This window comes from Borostomias antarcticus, assembly GCF_949987555.1.
Source record: "Borostomias antarcticus genome assembly, chromosome: 6".
Lineage (NCBI taxonomy): Eukaryota > Metazoa > Chordata > Actinopteri > Stomiiformes > Stomiidae > Borostomias > Borostomias antarcticus.
The window spans coordinates 22,592,084-22,610,767 of record NC_140239.1 but is presented as its reverse complement, the minus strand read 5'-3'; the positions used below and the strand labels follow the sequence as shown (position 1 = coordinate 22,610,767).

The 18,684-nt window shown below is 42.8% G+C and overlaps 3 protein-coding genes across 3 annotated transcripts; all 3 read left to right on the top strand.

Annotated features, from left to right (window-relative positions):
* Positions 1-159: 159 nt before the first annotated feature.
* klf11a (Kruppel like factor 11a) lies at positions 160-4,096 on the top strand. Its single transcript, XM_084439729.1, has 4 exons — positions 160-293; positions 1,672-1,914; positions 2,041-2,992; positions 3,135-4,096. Exons 1-4 carry the CDS (start codon positions 249-251, stop codon positions 3,428-3,430), a joined length of 1,536 nt encoding a protein of 511 aa, XP_084295855.1. The 5' UTR covers positions 160-248; the 3' UTR covers positions 3,431-4,096.
* A 2,603-nt stretch (positions 4,097-6,699) lies between these two features.
* rrm2 (ribonucleotide reductase M2 polypeptide) lies at positions 6,700-10,104 on the top strand (the record flags this gene model as incomplete). The annotated part of the gene is made up of 10 exons (XM_084440305.1): positions 6,700-6,789; positions 7,037-7,108; positions 7,679-7,828; positions 7,963-8,079; positions 8,212-8,345; positions 8,691-8,785; positions 8,915-9,048; positions 9,186-9,290; positions 9,394-9,507; positions 9,868-10,104. 10 exons carry the CDS (start codon positions 6,700-6,702, stop codon positions 10,018-10,020), a joined length of 1,164 nt encoding a protein of 387 aa, XP_084296431.1. The 3' UTR covers positions 10,021-10,104.
* A 461-nt stretch (positions 10,105-10,565) lies between these two features.
* On the top strand, positions 10,566-18,314 carry lgals8a (galectin 8a). The gene is made up of 9 exons (XM_084439743.1): positions 10,566-10,702; positions 13,523-13,611; positions 14,298-14,508; positions 15,967-16,086; positions 16,235-16,291; positions 16,564-16,590; positions 16,693-16,781; positions 16,907-17,072; positions 17,233-18,314. The coding sequence occupies exons 1-9, from the start codon at positions 10,664-10,666 to the stop codon at positions 17,380-17,382; spliced, it is 948 nt and encodes a 315-aa protein (XP_084295869.1). The 5' UTR covers positions 10,566-10,663; the 3' UTR covers positions 17,383-18,314.
* Positions 18,315-18,684: the final 370 nt, after the last annotated feature.

The following is an 18,684-nucleotide window of genomic DNA, read 5'->3' as shown; positions in this document are numbered from 1 at the left end:
TCACGTACTGATCACGCACTGCCTTCCATCTCATTGGACAGCAACCGCTACACCTTTGTTTTTGATTGGTAACATGTTACCACCCGCCAGTCTGCTCTGAATTTTGTTTCTGTTTTTTTATTTCGTCACCCCGTTTGATTCACTCAGCTGAGGCTAGTCTCCGCTATTGGCAGCGGCAATACTTGTGTGTGCTTAAGCTTATTGAGTGGTCGCATTGCTACTGTCTCTTTTTTAACTTATACTTCCTTATGCTGACTTTTGCATCGCAAACGATTCCAGAGCAGTCTTTTCGGGTAAGTTAATAGATTTAACAATTCTGCCCGCTTTATAGCTAATTGCATTAGTGCTGTTAACAAGGATGTTATCTAGGCTATAAATAAGAATTCATTTTGATAAAATGTCAATGAGTGTCATAGATTATAAATGCATGCATTTAAGCAGCTCGAGTTTACCAAGTAGGCAGGGCTGGTTCATGGCAGGGCTGGTTTATTTAAGGTCAGACATAATCGAATGCAGCCAGACTAACGGTTAGTGTGATTTGATCCCACAGTGCGATATCCTCTGCATATTACATTGTATTCTAGCATAACCACACCTGGTTCCTTGGTAGTTATTATTACATTGATCACAAAAAGGAATAAAAATGGAATCATGTATTATTCTTTCTGCATTTGTGTCCTAGGACTTGGCTATGTGCCTGTTTGGTTGTATTGCTTTGAGGCATTTCCAGTCTATTTCTAGTTTTTTCTCAACATTCTGAACATGACAACATTTCAGAAAGATACAATTAATTCATGTGAGGCACATTTATTTGACCGATCCTCCTGATGTGGTTTTATATGTGCCAATGTTTTGTCATTTTGTACCAATGTGCTGTGTGTAGGCCTATTGATGCTTATGTGGGTGTTTTTCTTTTGAGTCTTTTTTATTGTGATTTTACTGCCTGCTCTGGTTTGTACAGCACGTTGGTCAACGTGAGTTGTTTTTTAAATGTGCTTTATAGATACATTTGACTTGATTTATGAAATATAGACTGGAGCTTATTGGCCATTTACTGTTATTTTGGATGAAGATTGGATCTGGGCTTCCATTGGGGTAAAAACAACAAAGAGACTGCTCTTGTTTGGGAGTGTCGTCCTTAAGCACGGTTGGAATATACTGTACATTGGTGTGTTATCTCAACTCAGCCTAACACTTCCTGATGTGGCCTCCCTCTCCATGCACCACAGTCTTTGGTTGTAATCTCATGGGGGGGGGTAAGGGGATGGCTGCTAGTTGATCTAGCACGTCACTCTCTAGAATGTCTATTCTTGGTAAGGGGAGGTTCCCCTGCCAGGTCCAGTGTTATGTGAGACACTGGGTGTACCCGTTCTAATAAATGTGCTGCAGTGGGGCACCTCTCTCTCCACCCCTCTTAGGCAGCCGCATGCCAGCCAGCTGCAGGCCTCTGAAATGCCCCTTATTCATGTATAAACTGAACATCCAACTTTTATGGTTAAGGTATTTGCCTAATGCTTGAATTGCTAGATGATGTACATACTGTAGTATATTGAAGTAGGTGATCCAGTCCAGCTGCAACTGCATCTGTCCTAGATGTCAATGTTGTGTAGAAGACTGCAGCGGTCTTGCGTGCACATGATTGATATGCCTCCACCTTGTGCCCTCCCTCAGGCTGACCTAATGGATATCAGAGTGGTGATGATGGAGAGGAACAGGCAGGACAACGAGCAGTCCTGCTGTAGTACTTTCGAGTACCATGACCTGGAGGCCGCCGAGGCGCTCGTCAGCATGAGCTCCTGGGGTCAAAGGTCACAGAAACCACGTCCGCTGACCCCTACCTCAGACTCCGGTGACTCCCTCCATCACCCCGAGAACAGCGACTCTCCCAAGGACCTGATTGCACTCTCATCGCTGGTAAGTGAAATAAACATTAGCATGCAACAACACCTAGTTACAATTTTTAATGAAAAGTTCTGAATGGAAAAATAATTGTGACTTGTTTAGGCTAAATGTTAATTGGTGTTTCTCCTTCTCTTTCAGTGCATGACTCCCCCTCACAGCCCCAGCTTTGCTGAGACCACCACCACCGTTGTCCTCACCACTGCTTCCACTATGGCCAGCTCAGGCCCCAGACCAGTCTTAACCAGGCCCAGACTCTGTGCAGGTCTGTCCCGCAGGAATGCCCCTCTGATGGGCCAACGACTTGGCACGGCCACCGTCGTAGAGGGCTCAGCCCTTCAGCCACCCACAGAGCTGCCCGCTGCTCTATCCGGTAGAGCTATGGTCACCAGCGTCATCAGGCACACGGCTGACAGGGCCCTCGGCCACAACATTCCTTCAATTTCCATTGGTCAGCAGACAGACTCCTCCCCACAGTCACACAACAGTGTGTGTACCGCAGCCCCCCTGTCTGAAACCCTTCCAATGCAGACTGAACCACAGAGCTCCAGTGGCTCATGTGCTGTGGGAGAGAGGGATGGCAACCTATCCTCACCTGACAGCACAGGCCCATCCACTCCCTGCTCCGTGTCTCCACCCCAGCCCAACCCAGTGTCCTCATCCCCCATTTCCAGCTCTCCAGTCCTCTGCCAGGTGTTTCCAGTGAATGGGCGGACGGGAATGATCTCTGCATTTGTCCAGGCCCCCGTCCAGATGCAGACCCAGGGGCCAAAGCCAATATTACCCCAGTCATCCACCTCGTTCCCACAGTCGCTCCTGGTTGGCTCCCCGGTGACTCAGGGGACTGTGATGTTTGTGGTGCCCCAGCCCCCAGCGTCCCAGGCCTCTCCATGCTCACAGGCTGTGATGACTTTGGGCAACACCAAGCTCCTTCCCCTGGCTCCAGCTCCAGTTTACATGCCATCAGGCCAGAGCAGCAATGCCTCACAGGCTGACTTCTCTCGCAGACGGAACTATGTCTGCAACTTCCCAGGTTGTAAGAAGACCTACTTCAAAAGTTCCCATCTGAAGGCTCACCTCAGAACTCATACAGGTAGGCATCGATTCCACAGGAACCTCATTAAAGAGAAAATATATTTGAATTAGTAAAGAGAAAACAAGTAAAATGCTTAAATGTCAACAACATGTGGATTACAACTGAACTGACCAGTTTCTATTAATTTCCTCCTGTTTAGGCGAGAAGCCATTCAGCTGCCACTGGGAGGGCTGCGACAAGAAGTTTGCTCGTTCCGACGAGCTCTCCCGACATCGAAGGACACACACTGGTGAAAAGAAGTTTGTGTGTAATGTATGTGATCGGCGCTTCATGCGTAGCGACCACTTGACTAAACATGCTCGTCGACATATGACCACCAAGAGGGCCTCTGCGTGGCCTGCTGAAGTTCGTGACCTCAACAAAACGGCCCTGTCAAAGGGGCCGTCAACCAGCTCCAGCCTTCCTCTCAGTGTGCTGGTGCCTGCCTCCAATTAGCGTACTGTCTACGGCCACCTCAGGACAATGTCTCACCAACCACACAGGACGGAGAAATAAAACAGAAAGAAAAGGCTGCTACTCATTCATGGACAGAAACAAATGAACTGACCTTGCACTGGATTTTTTTTTATTTTTTATCATGCTTCTTTTGTACTTTCCATCTATGTAATCATGTTTACTTATGTATGTAATGTTTAGCAACATGTATGCACTCTTTTTGCCAAAGCCTTTGCATCGTGCTTCTCTGTTACTTCTATTATTTGTCTGTGATTGTAAATATGTACAAATGAATATCTATATGAATGTCCTGTGTATTCCAATCTGCATTTATTGAAAATACATGAATATTACTGGTATATTATAGTATTCCTCACTGTGATACTACCTACTTTCTTGCTTTACATTTTATTTAATAAACATTTGTTGAAAAAGTGCTGTTTTGGATAGCTTGATTGTTTTTGGCATTAGTGTAGCCAGTAAGAAAATACCTCATGTTATTCTTAATAATAGTATATGTTGAGTAATCCATTTCTGAGCAGGAGGATATGGTCACTTTTGGGTAATGTGCTGTTCCTAGTGCAGAGTGACAAGCTTATTCTTTGTATATCCAAATTACCTTACAATGTAAGCAATGATTTATGAATCGTATTGTCTTTAATAATAAAAAGCCAATCTAAACTATAAGTCTCCGATTCTTTATTATGTACATCAAAGTACATAACTGCTGGGCCAAAAAGGCATGAGAAAGAACCTCTTGAATATAAACCTCTGGCTGTCCACCGTTTGACAACACACTATTATGTATTCTGTTACACAACGACTACCCTCACCCAGTAACAACGTTCCTCGAATCACATTGCGCCATTTCAGAGCTGTAAGGGGGTGTGACCAATTGGAGACGACATTTAGCTAAGGTTTAGCTGGAAACACGATCAGATGACTTCTACTGGCTGACATGGTACCCGCCCATTTGCCTTACTGACCGACATTCACAAAATTGAAAAAATAAAAGGAGACGTAAGATTCTTAAACTCAAATGTAATTCAACAGCGCCCCTCAGTGGGAGAAAACATCAATTCGCATAGAATTCAAGTGAATTGAATGCATAGGCTACAGTATCCTAGAATCAATATTGAAAGGATGTGTTCAAATCAGTTAATCAAATGTTGTGATCATCCGCTATTCATATATTCTGAGGAATTAGGATTAGGATTAAAATGCCCCACCTATCGTGCTTTTACACAGAGACTGTTTACACCCTATATAATAGGTAGGTAGGTAGGTAGGTAGGTAGGTAGGTAGGGAGGCAAGTACTTTACTGATCTCCGAAGAGAAATTACAGAATTTTTAAATTACAGGACCTGAGGCCTGACATGGCACACACACATGCAATTTTGGGGGTCACCAATTGAAAATGTTCCCTGTATTTCTCCCATCCAAGCTGTCCTCCTCCAGGGGCAACCAGAAGCCTTGGGAAGCCATCGTTCATGGCGCCCGGGGACCAAGTCCAAGTGCTCACTCCAGGTCCTGGTCAGGGACCGGACTGAAGAGTATCTTCTGCATGTTTTTCGTATTGGGTTCTTTGGGAGGAAACCCTTGCAAAGACAGGGAGAACCCTGCGATCCCCAGCCGGCCACTCTACCTCCCTACCACCACATCATTAAATAGGTTGTTGATAAAGCATTGTTGATATTTCAAATATTTCAGATAAAACCACTTTTGTTCACTGCAGCTAGAGTGGACCAAATTGCCTTCATATCTTAAGTCTTTAAGGAACTTACCTTCCCTTTAAAAGTTATAAGAAAGGGTGGCTATTGAACAGAGAAAAGTATAGGGAAGGTAATCAGTTACTTTGTGCATTATGTTGTAGTTTGTGTGAGGGCAATGTTAAGTAGCTATAGGTATGGATATAATTTTCACATGCACAATGCACTTTGTAAATTATTTTGTTACTGCCATGATGCACTGACTTTATGTGTTTTAAGTTGTCCAATAAATGTATTCAACCTGTTGTTAGCACACCTACATCTAGATTTTTCCCCTCCCAACCGATAGGCGGAGTTACATTTATCTTTAAGGTGAAATTTACTTGATATTCATTACTTGCATGTCTTCTTTGTCTGAGCGCCAAACAGCTGACAAAACAAAGTAAGGAGTGCTGGCAATTTGAAGCTACTAAATTATGTTGTGTTCATTTAGAAAGATACGATACGATGAACTTCAATAACACAACAGAGCGAGTTATTAGCCTACTATCATTCATGAACGCTGTTGTTAACTTATAGCTCGGAAGTTACACTTGCCCCCACCCCCAGCAACAATTTGTTAAATGTAGTGGGTCAGTTTGTTGCCACCAACATATAAATGCTTTAATTCAAGATGGCTATACAGTCAGAGAACGATTTCACGAGCCGTATGGTAGATATGGCTTGGTATTATAGGTCTTTGACCAGCACATGAAGGCTGAGTCTTCCCCTGTTGTTGTGCTCTGCTGAATACAATACTGCATATCTTGCCTTATGTCTAGTTACATTCCTTCAATAAAACTTTCTCATGACTCATGATTAAGTAACAATGACATTTTGGTAGCCGCGAAAAATGGCTAGCCAGCTAGTGGCGGTAAGTCGGAACACGTTCAGCTTTTAATACGTTTCATGCTAGGTATGCGAAATTACGTTACATCATGCTATGCAGTTCAATGGAAATAACATTATATGACCAAATATATTAAGCTTACTAGCTAATAAAGTTCGCAGCAACTTAATGGCTAGTAGGACTATGCATTGCCGCAAGCTTCATTCACGTTGTTCTGTGCTGCTATATACCTAGCTAGCTAGCTTAGCTGCATGAAATCGATATACTCGTTGCAAAAATAGCTTCGCTGAACAGTACATGTATTTAATCGTGTTTCTGCAATGCATTGTATTGTCGCGCCTTTTCGTTTCCTAATTTACCGCCGTGGTGTATACATCCATGGGTGTAACCAAAAATCTTGGAGCGACACATGTCTGCAAACTGCAACCTCATTGGCCGCACCACCACCTTGACGTAAAGCTGTGCCCCTATTGGCTGTTTGCAATCGAGCGCCAGTATTCTTAATAAAAGGGAAACTGCAGCTGTCCAGCTAGTTGAAGAGCTCATCTACACGGGACAAGACAAGACATCTGGGAGATACTGCAAATAGTTTGGCGAGTTTTATTTTACGGCGTTTTATATTAACTTATCTACCTTTTAACTTATTTTGTTAATCACCGCTCTCGTCTAAAATGCTTACCACTCGCACTCCTCTCGCTAAGAAGAATGACAACATCACCACTCAGATTGATAACATCACCCTCATGGACAAAGAAAACACGGTGAGTTGTAAATAAAATGTGCTATCTAGTCACCTATGCTACAAGTGAGCTAATCCTTTATTTAGTCAAAGTTAGTGTGATAATGTATGTCGCTAACATTTCTGTGGTAAAGGTGTCTGCACAATATGTAATGGAGCTAGCTAACGTTAAACGTTACTTAATTGACAGCATTCGGTATATGTTAGGTTAAGTTTTGCCAGCCTTGTGTGAAAAAGTATGTTGAAACAGTCTCTTTGTTCTCTTTTAGCCCCCAAGCCTGAACAGCACCCGGGTTCTGGCCTCTAAAACGGCGCGCAAAATCTTCTCAGAAGATTCTGTGGTGAGTAAATATAGCCATGTAAATGCCCTTTCTATGATTGACCTTAGCGTTATAGATCTGGCAGGGATAGTGAATGGGTAGCTAGCCAGCTTCACCATAAGATGGTGAGTAAAATGTTGGCGCCAACACATCCATTGTTTAGTAAATCTATTGGAGATTAAAGGCGTCAATTAGGTGTTTTGGCGGAACTTTTCAAAGCATAAAGCTGCAAGTTGAAGAACCTGGTTTTACTGGCTTAGCTAGTCACCCGTGCCAGCAAACAATTCATGCATTTTGCCTGTTTCATAGGGTTTGAGCTGCTTGTTATGAAAGCGGAGATGACGGTCTTTGTTCCGCCTCACAGCTAAGCTAACCGAGAGGTTGGCTAACTTGGTGGTTTGCTAATTTAGCTACGTTAGATATCCCAGCACACCCTGCCACATCGTAGTTAGCAAGCTTTGGGTAATGAATCTCAATCAAGTTATAAAGAGGGTAACGTAAATTAACATTTCTATACTACATAGCTTCCAATGCGCTCTGCTGGAGCAAGTTAATATTTGACGACCTCGTCTGATTATTATATTTCATCAGGTTAAACCCACATCTACCCAGAAGGACAACACCCAGGAAGAGCCGCTAATGAGAGACAATCCACGCCGCTTCGTCATCTTCCCCATTCAATACCATGACATCTGGCAGATGTACAAGAAGGCTGAAGCTTCGTTTTGGACGGCTGAAGAGGTTAGTTAACTATGCTTGTACGACATGGTAGATCGTCACATTGATAATGCAATGAGCATACTACCTCCCTAATGGATTACCCCTTTGCTGCTAACTTTTTTAAATTTTATTTTTTTAATGTTTTTTTTATCCAGGTTGATCTATCCAAAGACCTGCAGCACTGGGAGTCTCTGAAAGATGAGGAGAGATACTTCATCTCTAACGTGTTGGCCTTCTTTGCTGCAAGTGATGGCATTGTCAATGAGAATCTGGTTAGTATATCTAAAGAGGATAACCAAAGTTTATGGAGTTATGATTTAATGGTCAGCAAACATTAGCATGTCAACTCATTGTTATAAAACATGGCTGCTGAATTCACCGACTAATATATTTTTCACCATTAGGTGGAGCGGTTCGCACAGGAAGTCCAAGTGACAGAAGCACGGTGCTTCTATGGTTTCCAGATCGCCATGGAGAACATTCACTCAGAGATGTACAGCCTGCTCATTGACACCTACATCAAAGACCCCAAAGAGAGGTTGGTTTAGCTGGCCAAATATTTACATTACATAAACATAGCAGTGTAGCCACAACAGAAGTATTATCTGGCAGTGATGAGAGGCGCAGGGGTACGTACCTCAGCTGATAATGGGAGCTGAGTGTTGGTGCTGTTTCTCAGCTCTGCGGGCATGTGGCCTGCTGGCTGGGGGGTGCCAACACGATACAGACGCCTGACTGAGCCCCATAATGCGGTTTGCAGCACCCTTGCCGTTTTAATTCATCTACAAAAAGGGGTATTGTGTGTGGAATGTGTATTTTATGAATTAACTTGCTCTTGGTCTTGACAGTGTTGGCTAACAATGTAGTTTTTTTTTCTGTGCAGAGATTACCTCTTCAATGCTATCGAGACCCTCCCATGTGTTAAGAAGAAGGCTGACTGGGCACTGAATTGGATTGGCAACAAAAAAGCTTCATTTGGTATGTTTGGTTGCTCACCAACTATCTGAGTTTGAATAATTGGGTTAATCATGTGTTTTTTTATCATTCAACATGTGAATGAAAATTGAATGTAGATTTTAATCATTCAACAACCTGTTTCTGTTCCAGGAGAGCGTGTGGTTGCCTTTGCTGCTGTTGAGGGTATCTTCTTCTCTGGCTCATTCGCTGCCATCTTCTGGCTGAAGAAGAGGGGTCTCATGCCTGGCCTGACTTTCTCCAATGAGCTGATCAGCAGAGATGAGGTGAGTGTTATCATGGCTACATGAACCAGTATTCACAATCTTGTCACTCAGGCACATTAGTTACATCAGCTTCAGACATGTTTATTCTTCAGATTAATTTTGGTCCGTGATCCAATGTGATCTTTGTTGCTTTCCAGGGCCTGCACTGTGACTTTGCATGCCTCATGTTCAAGCACCTGGTGAACAAACCTTCAAAGGAGGTTGTCACCAAGCTCATCAGGAATGCTGTGGAGATTGAACAGGTTTGTTGAAAAACAATTCAAACTTCTCCCTTTTAGTTTCAAAGGCAAATGTAAGTCTTTTATTTCATGGTATTCACATGCTGTATTTTTCTTCCTCTTTCAGGAGTTCCTGACAAAAGCCCTGCCAGTGAAGCTCATTGGCATGAATTGTGACCTTATGAACCAGTACATTGAGTTTGTGGCTGACAGGCTAATGCTGGAGCTAGGCTTTGACAAGGTAAGATGACAGCCCATGCCCCTTGGTACTCTATACCTCAAACGACTAGTTATTGAATGAGCACACAGATCAGAATTGATGGAAAAAGGCGAGCAATGATGAGACGCGCAGGGGTACGGACCTCAGCTGATCATGGGGGCTGAGTGTTGGTGCTGTTTCTCAGCTTAGTGGGCATGTGGTCTGCTGGCTGTGGGGTGCCAACATGATAAAGACGCCTATCTGAGCCTGGCCTGTAGACGAGGGGAAAATGGGTAGAGCGTGTGGGGTGATTGGCGATGGGGGATGATTGGTGGTTCTGTAAAGTTGAGTAACAATCTCCCTAACCATTTCACACCGTTCCTTTTTTTTTTGTGCATGTAGCTGTACAGAGTGGAGAATCCTTTTGACTTCATGGAGAACATCTCCCTGGAGGGCAAGACCAACTTCTTTGAGAAGAGGGTAGGGGAGTACCAGAGGATGGGTGTTATGTCCAGCACCACCGACAACACCTTCACGCTGGATGCTGACTTCTAAACCCTGTACAAGCACAAAGACACTTGACAATGTAATGACACTTGAAGAGGACTTGGCCCAGTCAAAATATATTGGACTTCCTCCATACCCCATTCCTAAGATTCTGTAATTGTATAGTTTGACATTATTTCAATATTTTGCAGTGCTTGTATGATTTTTTTTTTTTAAGTGTGTGTGTAAAGAGGCTTGTTTTTAATTTTTTGGTTTTAAACAATTTTGTAATAAATGTACAAATCTATTGAGCTGTCTTTGTATGGCATTTGTAAATTGCCCTGTAACAGCAGAAACTAATCTCTTGAGAGACAATTAAGACCAGTGCTATAATACTGTATTTGGTTCCATTTTTGGAACTATAATCAATAGTTTGAAAGATTCTGAAAGCAAACCTTACAGGTGGAACTATAATCAATATGCTAATTTGACTGATGAAGGTTCTGGAAGCAAACCTTAGGTGGAGCTTTGTCCTCGTCTGTCAACTTTAGTGGCGGGGGGAGGAGTTATAGCTCCCCCACTACCATTGGCTAAGAAAAGAACGTCAGTCCAGCGTGAACGAGGAAGTGAACAGGGCGTTTAATGAAAAGCTCGAGATAGTAGTTTGGGCCCCATTTGAAAACATTGCCGTCCATTTTATATTCTTATAAATATGTCGATTCCAAATCCGAAACAAACAGTGTTGAATCCGGTGAGTTTGAGTTGTATGTTTTAAGCGGTTGTAAAATTGGCTAACGTTAACCAACTTCAACTGAACTTGTGACACTAGGTGCTAGCTAGATGTAGATGTGCCTTGTTATGCTAGCTGAAACTGAAAGTTTCGTTTCAAGCAACGCAGGTACAAGTAACTAAAGCAAAGGGAATGGTATTCATTTTAATCGTGGCTGTCGATTTGTATGTAGGCCGACTACACGGTTCATAACAAGCAGCTTTCTGTCGATGCCAATGGGGTAGATTTAATAATGTAAGACCTTGTCATGTTTGACAACATATTTGGTCTTCAGAGAAATTAGGTAGGCCTAAATCAGATTCAGATAAAAATGTTTGCATCATATTTTTGGAATAACCTAGCCTGATATCAGACAGAATGTCAACTCGTTGAGATCTTCGATTTTGTTCACGGACCAGTCAACTTCGGTGGAGTGGGCAGATTCGAATGGCTGGGAATAACTTTAAAACCTCACTAGAATGTTAGGCAAAGATGTCTGTTTGAGGACCTTGTTACTGAAGAATGTGTCCTTTGTTTTAGTAATTTTACTTGTATCGATGTGTATAGTGTATACTCAGGTAAGTAGTTACATTCCTATGACTGTATTTTGATGTTTTCTGCTAAAGCATACACTGACTCAGAACCCAGCAAGCAATTTTTCGGCTAATAGACGTATAGTCCCTGACGTCTAGGCTAAATCTCGACTATATTTGGGCTGTTAGAACAACACTCATATACGTCTACCATAGCCCAAAAACAGCACAGTGGTTATTGAGGAAACAATTTAATACAAAGTCGTCGGTTTAAAATTGCATGAAAGTGATGAACCCTACATTGTTATGTTTGCCCAATTTCAATCTTTATAAGAGCTGAACTTAATCAGACAGCATGTGTCCAAGGACTCCCAGCAGACCCTCAGTAGACTTGCAGTGGTCTGCATCCACCATTTATCACAGGGGTTGGCGTTCTCTGTTGTCTTTAGCCTAGGAACGGGAGATATTCATTGTTAGGTTCGATATAGTGTTCACAATCTATTCACTGAGGCCACTAGTTGTCACTCAGGACTAGGTCTACCTTATATTATGAATGCATGTAGGCCTGTGTATTTGGGACTTGTTAGCAGGTATGAGTGGAACATCTGTCTGACCAATGACATGCATCCCTCCAGCTTCATTTTCAACATCTGATTGGTCAGACTGCTGAGGCTGTCTGTCACGTTGAGCATCACTTGCTCTACATTGGTCCAGGAAGCTGTTGAGGCATACAGAGAGAATCAGGTTTATAAAATGGCTATTCACGCAAACATACAAGCACCTGCAGGGCAGGTACGCCCGTACACATACCTTGTTCCTCCAGGCCAGCGATGTGGACCAGGGCCCTGTTCTAGGTGCTGCTTATCAGGTTAGTTAGCCCCTCCTGGCAGGCCCTCAGACTGACTGCCCCAGCTCCCTCAGCCTCTCACAGCATAGCAGACGCAGCCCTGCAGCAGCCACACCTCCATGCCCAGCAGGGCCCCACACAGCCTCATACACACACTCCTCTGCCTTCTCATGGCAGCTGCACATAGGGTGAAGGTAGAGTTGAGGATTGAGGCTGACTTATGTCTCTTAGTCATATGTGTTTTTTTCAATGTTGGAGCGATTGAATTTATTCCCTATTTAAAGTGGTAGTGTGCTATTTTGAACATTTAGCCTTATTTCTGGTCTGTCTACCATGAGCCTGAAACATAGAGACCATCATTTCACTGTTTTTATGCAGGCTCTCACTGGACTACAATGGAAATCAATGGGGCATACGTAAATGCGTTGGAAAAACTATGATAAAGTGTTTTTCTGAGACAGGAAGCACAGGGTGTAATCTTACACCCTGTAAACTATGATGAATATGCTTTTCTGAGAAGGGAAGCACAGGGTGTAATCTTACCTGTATGGAAGCTGCTGCTAGTTGTTGTGAGCTCATGAGCTGAGTATCAGTATGCTCTGCTGTGAAATGTATTGCAATCCTGATGTTTACTTGTTTGGCATGGTTTGGACATAAGTATTCCCCTGGCGCTTCTTTTCACTGTTCTCACAGAGGACTATGTGCAAGTCATGCCAGTCACCTAACCAGGCCAGGTCCAGCCTGGCTTATGTGCGTGGCTGGCTTGTTTCTGTTCAGGACTCGTAGAACGGAAGCTAGTCATGCCACTGAAATAGCTGTGAATTGAAATTACATGAAATAATGTCTGATAAATTAAGATAGGTCTTCTTGCCTGGACACATCCGTTTCAATGCTTCCAATGCTAATCCAGCTCAATAAGAGCGGGATAGCCAGTTAGCTCATGAGCTCACAACAACTAGCAGCAGCTTCCATACAGGTAAGATTACACCCTGTGCTTCCCTTCTCAGAAAAGCATATTCATCATAGTTTTTCAATGCATTTACATATGCCCAGGGGTTAAATTGGAATTAGTTATGTGAGGGGGCCCTGTGTTAGCGGAGTTGGCAAGGCTGCGCATGGGTGCGGGCAGAAGCAGCTGTGATGGTGATGCCTAATACTGCTTCATAAATAGCAAATATGAAGCCTTTAATGATCTAGCTATCTTTGAAATGAAAGTATTCTTAATTAAATACAATGCCCACACATTTTTGGCTTGTGAGCTACTTTTACAATGACCAGCTCAACAAGATCTACCAGTTGAGATTAATGTATTGACATTTTGCAATGATGTAGGTTATGTAAGCCAAGTGTGTGAATGAATATCCCATTATCTCAAAATCACACACAATCATTTTAAATTCCTGTTCTCTGTTAACTCCATAGACCATTCCCTTTGCGGGAACAATCCTTGGAGGTTTGCAGCCAGGGGAGATGGTTCTCATTCAAGGTTCTGTTCCTAGTGATTCTGACAGGTAGGTAGTGTGCCTGTGAGAAACTACAAAGAATGATTGGTCATGTCTATGTCCATTACAATTCCTTATTCAATTATCATAACATTGTCACATTGTCACTATCAAGTCACCCCCTTTTTTTACTCTTGGCTCTCTGCTTTTTGTCTCCCCACTTCTGCTTAGTGGCGATACCTAGTTTACTCTACATTTTTTTATGAGCCTGTCATGTCAGCTAAATTGCTTATTATCCTCTGTTATACATTTCTCTTAAATATCCTTTTATGGACTACAGGGATAGCTAACACATAATGGCCTACCATGTAGGCAACATCTCTGTAACTATTTATATACTCTTCTGATAGTCATGTCTCTCCTATTAAGTATTTAACCCATGGTTAGTGCTCTGCAAATGTTCTTTGACAAAAGGAACATTTTCCAGGAGCTTGCTCGATCGTCTCGTTGAGAGAGTTCAGAGAAGAATTTCTACAGCTCACTTTTTCGGTCCTTTGGTGAACTGTTTTTTTTGCTTCCCTCTGGAATATGACCTATGCCCACCCCCCATTGTTTTCTGCAAAAGTGCATTGTGTTGCATCTGTGTATGAAGTGCGCTAATATACAAATAAAGTTTGATTAGATTAATGGGGATCAGATGAAACAGCTTTGGTCTGCTATGCTGTAATTAATGTGTGGAAATTCTGCATCCACAGGTTTCAGATGGATTTCACCTGCGGTAGCAGCACTAAACCAAGAGCGGACGTGGCCTTTCACTTCAACCCTCGATTCAAGAGGTCTCCCTGCATTGTCTGTAACACCTTGCAGAGAGAGCGCTGGGGCGCGGAGGAGATTGTTTATAAGATGCCCTTTGCATTGGGGTCCACCTTTGAGATCATTGTCTTGGTGCAGCAAGATGTGTTCAAGGTGAGAATAGGATTTCATACATGAATCAATGCAACTTCAGTGGAGAGATAAATGCTGCCTGCCATTCAACTTCCTTTCTATTGGTTTGTTTGTTTGTTCGTTCTTTAGCAGGATTACTCAAAAACTACCTGAACGATTTTCACAAAACTCAGTGGCGGGGTGTAGCATGGGCTTAGAACCCATTACATTTTGGAGCGGATCGAAATCACTGGGGGGACACACAAATGAAAATTAGAACAGAACTCGGCCATACTTGGCCCATTTCCTTCACGTGTCCTGCCAGGGTTGCCTTACTGTCCTGTGGCTGAGTGGATAAGACACTGCTCTAGTAGCGAGGAGTCTGTGGCTGAGTGGATAAGACACTGCTCTAGTAGCGAGGAGTCTGTGGCTGAGTGGATAAGACACTGCTCTAGTAGCGAGGAGTCTGTGGCTGAGTGGATAAGACACTGCTCTAGTAGCGAGGAGTCTGTGGCTGAGTGGATAAGACACTGCTCTAGTAGCGAGGAGTCTGTGGCTGAGTGGATAAGACACTGCTCTAGTAGCGAGGAGTCTGTGGCTGAGTGGATAAGACACTGCTCTAGTAGCGAGGAGTCTGTGGCTGAGTGGATAAGACACTGCTCTAGTAGCGAGGAGTCTGTGGCTGAGTGGATAAGACACTGCTCTAGTAGCGAGGAGTCTGTGGCTGAGTGGATAAGACACTGCTCTAGTAGCGAGGAGTCTGTGGCTGAGTGGATAAGACTGCTCTAGTAGTGAAGAGTCCTGGGTTCTAGATACAACAAAGCTGGGGGGTTTTTGTTTAAATTGAAAGTTGGTTTTTGTTTGGATGAAGAGTAATTTCAGCTTTAGATTTATCTAACTTTGTTAATTTACTGTTTTCACAAACAATATTATATTTCTATACATGTAAAAAAAAAACAAAAAAAATCTGATTCATGAGAAACAAATCAGATAAACACTGACTGTATTAGGAAAAATTTGATTTTCTAGCCTGGATCCTGTGGTATTACATATAAATCATATACTATCCGAATCACTGGGCAGATACATAAATCAGATGGAAGCCCACTATCTGATTCATGAGAAACAAATCAGATAAACATTGTATTAAGATAATACATTTCCTTAGCCTGGATCCTGTGGTAGGCTATTACATATAAACTGAGGCGTGACTTCAACCATTTCAACTCGCTTACACCAACAAAATTCATTAATTAGAGGCCTGTGCTCTCTGAGCACCCTTTCATGCACACTGCTACCTTAAGTCAGATTCACTCTCACTTCCCGGATTCGAGGTTTAGATTAACAAACCAGGACAAGTTAGTGCTGTAGTCTGTAAATAATTCATGTGTACTTCCTTTTGTGGTTGAGGTTGGCCTGAAACTAACCTTTTCTGTGTCTGAGGTAAATGGAGATATGTTGGGTTCATTGCTGTGGGTCCTGCTGGTCTCCCCTCTCCAGGTTGCAGTGAATGGTGCTCATGTGCTTGAGTACAAACATAGAGTTGACCTGAATAGAGTGGACACACTCACCATATCTGGAAAGGTCAATGTGCAGGCAATAGGGTTCCTCCCAAGCTCTGTGAGTAGCCTAATCTCTCTCTCTCTCTCTCTCTGTGTATATATATATATAATTTGTACATCCTATACTGTAATTCACCTCAGTTATAGCCTGTATAACACGTGACTCATAACTGTATGAAAAACATGTTTTGTCCTTTCAAATTTAGAACTCAGGTCCACCTGCACCTGGTGTAGTGAACAAAGTCACAAAAGATGACAATAATGTAAGGATGCACTTGTCATGAGCATGATGCAAGTCTTTTATTCTATCGATCCACTGCATGCCATTCATGACTAAATTGACAGGGCAGTCCATATCAAAGTTGTCTTTTGGAGGGAGAAGTCTGTCTCAGGGAAGAAATTGTATAATAGAAAGAATAGAAATCTCAAGACTCAAGATCTGTTTATTGCCATGTACAGTATATGGTTCACACACACATTTGCTGAAATTTATATTTGGATGGATGACAAATAGTCTTTTTTATTTGTCGGACAGGCATTGGTTTCATCGTCAGATGACCTGGTAAGTTTGTGTAATTTGGACATGGTGCATGTAGGTGCAGTGATGCATTGTTTGATGTCTCAAAACACACAATGTGATTTTTTGTTTGTGATGCTTTTGCAGAGCCTTCCCTTTAGAGCTAAACTATTGAAGGGTCTGAGTCCAGGACACATCATCACCATCAAAGGACAGACCAGCATGTACCCACACAGGTACGATGTAGGGCGAAGGAGGAGCGAAAGGAACACGTCAGCATCCACAGTTTTCTGCTGCAGTGCCTACAGTTCAATAGCATTGACTTGTGTCACATTGTCTTGTGTTTCTGTTGACCTTGTAGCTTCTGTGTGAACCTGAGAGTAGGTAACACAGAGGACATAGCGCTGCACCTGAACCCTCGCATGAAGGCGGGGGTCTTCATCCGCAACTCCTACTTGTCACAATGCTGGGGCCCTGAGGAGAACGCCCTGCCCAGCTTCCCCTTCTCGCCTGGGGAGTACTTTGAGGTAAGATCAACCCACTTCTGTTCACTCTATATTATTGTGAATAGGTTGGAATTTGAACTGATATAATAATAAATTTGAAGTGTTAAAATCCCACCGGCGCTTTCGCCATTTCATCTGATGAAAAGCCCATGTGGGTGCGGCCATGTCTGGTCTGTTCCAGATGATCATCCTTTGTGAGGCACAGCAGTTCAGAGTGGCTGTGAACGGGTCCCACCAGCTGGACTACAAGCACCGTGTCCAGGACCTGAGCCGCGTGAACGAGCTGGAGGTCCAGGGAGACGTGCAGCTGCAGGACGTGAAGATATGGTGACCGGACCGACCGAAGGGCCCCCGTTAAATGACTGGCCACCCCACTGCCCCCACTCCCCCAACTGACCCCAAGCTCCAGTCGCTGTAATCTTTTCCATCCTTAAATTGCACTGATGAAGTATGGAATTAGGAAATTGTTGCGGATTTGTCTATGCAGATATGGATATCATAATAAGCAGGAGTTAATATACATTGTCAGGCCAGCATGATTAGCTACAGATTAGTTTTGTTTTTTTTAAGTAAGAAAAAGTGGATTGGCCATTTCCACTTAACCTGAAGGGTTCAGAATGGCAATACTATAGCAAAATATATTAAGCATGTCAATCATAACCTCAAACCTAAGTGTTAACAAGTACCTCTGTTTTACTTTAAAATTGTATTTTCTTTCTGACATCTACTGGAGACGCATCAAGTATGTATGAAAGCTTTGCACATGTACAAAGTTCTGTACTAATTGATGGAGTGCATTTGTATAGTGAGGGAATCGTATATATTGTGTTCAATGAATGGTTTTCTAGTTAACCCTTGCAAACTGACCAAAATGTGAATTGTGTAGAGGGCAGTACGGGTAGAACCTCTAGCAAATGAGCCACAAAGAAATACACACATGACTTGCGTACCATTTTCTGGAGCAAAGGTTTGCCCAAAGTGTGCTACATCCAGTCATAGCCTGAATGAATTATCAGACACTCATGAACAAATAGCTGTATGGTTATCAACTCCACCATCCTATGCAAATATCCACAGATCATTCATACCTGATCAATTATAATAGTGTATGTCATCTGTTTTGCCTTGAAGGAAGATTATTGAGTAGTTTTCATCACTATCATCCAAGAACAACTGCAAGCAATATCCCACCCATTGCCATTGATGTGTTTGTATTCTTATTCTGTGCTTTTTCCTTTGACCATAATAAAGCACATTACTTTATATGTGTATTCCTTTCTTTGAAAAGCTATCGCTTCATACGCAAGAGCCTGAGGCAAACAATGATTGTAGATGGATGTATTGCACAGCTAACAAGCCTAAGGCAAGGTAGTCTCAGACCTCTGTAGCCACTAGAGAGCACCGTGGAGCCTCCATGGCCACAGGATAGCTAGCATCGCCCTCATTAGCCAGCACAGAATATTCATGTTCTTTACCTGACATTTGTCAGCTTTCCTTCTCTGTATCTACAGAAGTGAATATAGACTTCATCTATCCTGTACAATACTGAACGTCAATTAAATCCTCCATGTCATTACAGGCCCACATGCATTTGAGCCTTTTCTATAAGTGAAGACGGACTTTAAAACAAACA